Consider the following 5639-nt stretch of genomic DNA (forward strand, 5'->3'; position numbering starts at 1 on the left):
AGATCAGATTGCTTTTATTTTTCATATATTAATAATATATGATTAATTCAAAAACCAAAAACATACCATTGCAGTGCACATAATATCCGCTTGATGGTGCAGAAGTGTACGCTTTAAAGGTGTAAAATGAAACTCACTTTCTGCACCATCTAGTGGGTATTAAGTGTACTGCAGTGGTCTGTTTATTTGTAACCATTGGTAAAAGCAAACCATGTTTTGAAACAAGCTCTTTTACTTTAAAATGCATTGATACTTTACAGAAATGAAGAATGCAAACACTGTAGTCTGAACTCATTGTCAAACTGAGGCTGAAGGCAATAAACATACAATGAAATCCTACTAGATTGTAGTATGAAGCTCCACTTCTGTGTTCCCAAGTCATGAAATATGAAGTTTACAAACTCCCCTACCTAATACGGAAACCAGCAAGATTTCATAAATATACTTTAAACTTTGTTTACTTTCATATACTATGTCAGGGGTGGCTAACCCTGGTCCTGGAGAGCCACAATCCTGCAGGATTTCCAGGTCTCTCATAATTACCAATCAGTGGATATCTTGAACACAGGGACATTTTGCCTAATTAAGACCCATAATTGGTTCAATTAAGCAGTTAACGATCTGTATAAAACAAAAACCTGCAGACCCTGCGGCTCTCCACTACCAGGGTTAGCCACCCCTGTACTATGCCAATAGTAAATTAATCAGTTCTTACTTGTATACCCTTCGCAGGCTAGCCACAGAGCCCATTGGCATGTTACAGTTTTCTCAATTGCATACATGCAATTTTCGAAACAATCATGTAAATTTTCAAAACAGTGTACTCAAGACAGAAAACTAAATGACATTTTTCAAAACATGAATGTATTTGCAATAATTACATATTTTTTCCACCACACTAAATACATTAATCAAAAACCTATATTGTCTTCAAAATATGTAATACATTTACCATACATATATACTGTACACAAAATAATGAATGCCAGCACAATCATAGTGTAGCTCATCCTAACTTTGAAAGCAATCTGTCATAATTAAATAATCTTTGCAGATTCTTAGTCATGACTCAAATAGAAACTCATCAGCTAACAAACTCAAAAGTATTAGCCATTGTCTCTCCTGTCATTTTCATCTGGCCACAAACGTTCGCCTACATCACACAATATATTTTCCCCAGCCAGGCAGCCTGTAAAGTAACAAATTGTGTGCTTCAACCAACTTCAACCAACTTTATGTCATTTTTGTTACAAATTGCACATTTGTAATCTAGGGGTGGGGGGGGGGGATAATTAATCAACAATTAAAGTTAATCAATGTTCCCTAACAGAAATGTATAGGAAATAAAATCTGTGGTTCATTTTCTAACGCAGCCTCCCATCCCATGCAACCTCAGGAAATTGGTACTCCATTACCAGACATTGGGAACCCTTGTATTAGATGGAAGGCGTTTGTTCCCATTCACTTGTTTCATTCTTATGTCATGTTTTTGAAGAAGGCTGTCTATGGTTGATATGCTGACTGTAGGTATGTTGGCAAATGTTTGATCATCTTCAATAATCTTTTGCTTGATCTCCCAAAGGCAAAATACATTGTTTTCCCGGACCATGTCCACTATTGCAGTTTCTTGTTCGTCTGAGAAGAGTCGCTGATGACCACCTATACGTGCTCTTCTCTGAATTCTAGAACAACAGCAAAAACGTTCTCAGTATTTACAGTACTAGAACAGATAGTTGTCCAGCAGGTTGTCCAGTAGGTCTGGACAGATTTGTCTGAACACGTTGACCAGCTTCAGCCATGGTCAGTCCATGGTTTCTGACTTGGTCAACTATTGTTGCTCGAATCTCATCAGATATGTCTCCTGGTGACTGAGTGGAAGAACACAACTGGAACTAATTATCTTCAATTTGGCACATGGTTTTACCAAAGTGCAAACAAAACACTTTTGAGTGCATTTTGTATTCACTGATGAAATTTGTATTTACATTTTTGCAAAACAATGTCAAGAATGTGCTATCAAAGTACAAAGGCAAGAAAATGATGAAAAGCTCTGTAATTGGATCTAGGGATTTTATCACTGCTGTTATGCTGCAGATACTCATGTCACCCCTTTGGAAAAGTGCTTGTACGTAATTGAGAAAAACTGTAACAAAAGTCTTGAACACAGCACAATTGCATTATGATATTTGGCCACTAGATGACACTGTAACGCAAGACAAACACTGACCTGAAGGACTGACAAGGTAACAAAAAAGCCTTTAAAAGCTTAATAGTTTAAAAGTATAACATATATAAAAACCCCATTGAACATTAAATTAACATTGAAATGGCCCTTAAATCTAATTCATCATGTATAGTCAGTCAGTCAACAAAGGTCCTGACTGACATTTATTACACACTTTGCAAGTATTTCAAACAGATGGGTTGAGCTGCATTGCTGATGTGCCAGTGTCACTTGACAGGAAGATGGGAAGCACAATTCATTAAAGAAGTACTGGGGGTTTGGCGAATAAGCGAGCACTGCCAGGATTAAATGCTACTGATGCATTTGATCCGGATCAGAAATGGCAGTGTAAACGGGCCTACTGGTAACCAACCATCCCTGATTCTGATGAAAGCGAATTATAACTCTATTCTTATTGAAATGTGTAGTGAATCAAAATCTCAAAGTACCCTCTGCACTACCACTGATAATAATAATTAAAAAAATCAATATTGTCAAAAGACTCAATGAGATATAGAACATTAGCAGTGGATGGCAGTGTGAACACAATTGATTTCTGAGATGTATCTCACTTGGTCTTATTCCCATTTCTATAAATAACCATACAATCTCCAAACTGCCTACATAAACAAGTACAAACAGTCTAAAAAAAAAAACATAAAGGAAGCTTGCAAAAAAATGAAGTTCTCAAATTGCAGCATTTGTGGGTTGATACTTCTGCAAAAACTCTGAATATATCTGAGGACTCGTATCAGAGCCCTCCAGGGAGATCAGCAAAGAGATCTTTTGAACAGGTAATGATTTATAATTATTTTCCTTTACTATTTCAGTGTTTCTTGCCTATTAGAACATGAGTGTAGATTGAAGTTGTTCAACTCAAAGGGTATCCATATGTCTGAGAACTGAAAAACTGTTGTTTTTTTTTAATTTCACATTCACCAGTTAGCCTACTTTGCTGGACCTATAACATATTTACTTGAGCTGTCACTTCAAGTATTTCCAGTATATTTCAACATTTTCCAGGACTAATGTTTGCCTCATATCATATAAACTTTTACTTATTTTATCAGACGAACACTTTGTGAATTTAAAAAGCATTTATTAAATATACATTGCTATTGCACGTCCTTCCGAAGCCTTAAATTCATGTTCTCTTTTTTGCAGAACAGAGATGACTACCCCCGTTTCATATTTTGTTCAAACTGCACCTTATGAGCTGTCATTAAGCAGGATATCCCTAAACTTCACAGATTATGAATTTCAGAATTCAACTCAAGAGATACCGAGCTATCAGTGCATCAGCTCCTCCAGCTTCCAGTTTGTCCTTCTGCCAATTATCTACAGTGTAGTATTTGTCTTGAGCTTCCTTGGAAATGGAGTGGCGTTGGGATATCTTTTAAAAAAGTGGCAGAGATCTCCACAGGCCAAGATTTTCATCCTCAACCTGATTATCCTCGACTTATTGTTCACCCTGTGTCTGCCATTTCAGATTACTTACCATGTCCTTGGCAACACGTGGATTTTTGGAGAGATAATGTGCAAAATTTCCAGCTGCCTCTTCTTCGGCAACATTTACAGCTGCACCTTGTTCCTCACCTGCATCTGCGTCGACCGCTACATTGCAGTTGTCCATCCGATCAGGTACCTGAAACTCCAAAGGCCTTTGTATCGCATCCTGGTCTCTGCCGCCATCTGGCTCTTGTTTCTTTTTGTGCTGTTCTTCGTGTTCTCCAAACGCATGACCAACACATTTTCCGATGGCAGGACTGCATGCATGGAAAACTTTTCCTCCAAGTCCTGGAGTGGGAGGCTGGTGACCATCAACTTACTGACCTCCATAGTGGGCTTCTTCATACCCTTCAGTGTCACACTGACCTGTTACGCTCTGATCACCAAACGGATCCTTCTCATGGCTCAAGGGAAGCAGAGCGCCCAGCACTTGAAGAAAAAGGCGCTGGGAACCATACTGTTGGTAATCTGTGTGCTTACACTCAGCTTCCTGCCCTTCCATGTCATCCAAGTGCTGCACTCCCTGGCTCGTGGTGGAGTTCTCCACAGCTTTGTCTTGCTTCACTTCACCTGTGGGGCACGAAGGGTCATGATGGGTGTAGCCAGTCTGAACAGTTGCCTTGATCCACTCGTATACTACTTCAGTGCGGAGGACATCCGCGTCGAGCTGCCGTGTTTCTGCAAAAAGGGCATCAAAACATCTTCAGAATCCACATCCAATAACATTGTATGAAAACATTGAGCGTCCAAGGAATCGATTTGCTTTGATTTGGTGAACCACGTTGAGTCTGTGCCAGCGATACCTGTGATGATAAAAATGTTACTGTCTAGGGTATTTGCTACTTTGGTTCTGAAGTCTAAACTGATACCTAAATCTTAGCCCAAAGGTGAAAACCATTATGTCGAAGGTTCTGATAAGCTAAGCCCTCTAATTATTTGCTCTCAAATGTGAATTTCTGTATGATAAAGGAACTCTGTGTCTGGGAGTTCCAAGATATTCATGAAACAGTAATTTGATAGCATCTCAGCTAATTCATTTAGAATCTCGAAATGTTTCAAATTCTTTATCATTATAGTCACTGATGAAACATCCTGCTGAAAAGTGTCTGTTTTGGTTGCTGATGGCTGCAACATTTTAAAATATTAAAAAAAAAAGGCATCTGTTATTGTTTTAATTTGTTTTATTTTCTGGATTCAATGCAGTTTGTTTGTGTTCTACATACCAATATGTATGTTTTTCTTAAGTGCCAGGCTACTTTTGTACCTTCAGAGAATTCTGAGGCAATTCCAATGTATACCAATATTGCAAAACACCATGTTGCGATTCTCTTACGGCAATTAGAAAATGCTGTATTGCACTTCAATATTTACAGAATTTCTCCATACACTTGAGAGGAAATCAGTTCAGGACATTTCACAGTTGCTTAACAATTGTATTCTAAGAAAAACGTATAAAATATAATATATTCTGTAGACTCCATGATTTTCCTCTTTGGAACCTATAAACCTTTGTCTAACTCATCTAACTTTTCAATCATACTGTAATTTGATTCTACTGAATAAATCAAAGAAAAATAATAAAACAGGCGGTAGACCTACTAATTGCAGAAGTTATAAAAGCTAGCCAGTCTTGTATATGATGGGTGTGTACACAAGTACATTCCAAAATAATGAACTCCTGCAGCTGACTGGCACAAAATGTAACCGTGCAAAATAAATAGCTCCTTGATCTGACCTAAATTTATTGTGTGGTGATAATCATCTATGGTTCTCAGAGGCTCTCCCCTACCTTCCCTCGTGTTTTTTCTATATGTATGAGCACAAAATACAATAATTGCTACTTAAATTATGTAATTCAAATACATCAATACTCTGATTGACAATATATTTTAATACTGTCTCAGAA

At 37.8% G+C, this 5639-nt stretch overlaps 1 protein-coding gene across 1 annotated transcript; it reads left to right on the forward strand.

The window, feature by feature from the left end:
- The first annotated feature begins 2946 nt into the window (after positions 1-2946).
- Positions 2947-5639, forward strand: LOC136762937 (lysophosphatidic acid receptor 6). Its single transcript, XM_066716546.1, has 2 exons — positions 2947-3018; positions 3389-5639. The coding sequence occupies exon 2, from the start codon at positions 3396-3398 to the stop codon at positions 4464-4466; it is 1071 nt and encodes a 356-aa protein (XP_066572643.1). The 5' UTR covers positions 2947-3018; positions 3389-3395; the 3' UTR covers positions 4467-5639.

This window comes from Amia ocellicauda, chromosome 11 (assembly GCF_036373705.1).
Source record: "Amia ocellicauda isolate fAmiCal2 chromosome 11, fAmiCal2.hap1, whole genome shotgun sequence".
NCBI lineage: Eukaryota > Metazoa > Chordata > Actinopteri > Amiiformes > Amiidae > Amia > Amia ocellicauda.

Coding starts and splice junctions, on each gene's coding strand:
- LOC136762937 (XM_066716546.1), top strand. CDS start 3,396: ATGACTACCCCCGTTTCATATTTTGTTCAAACTGCACCTTATGAGCTG.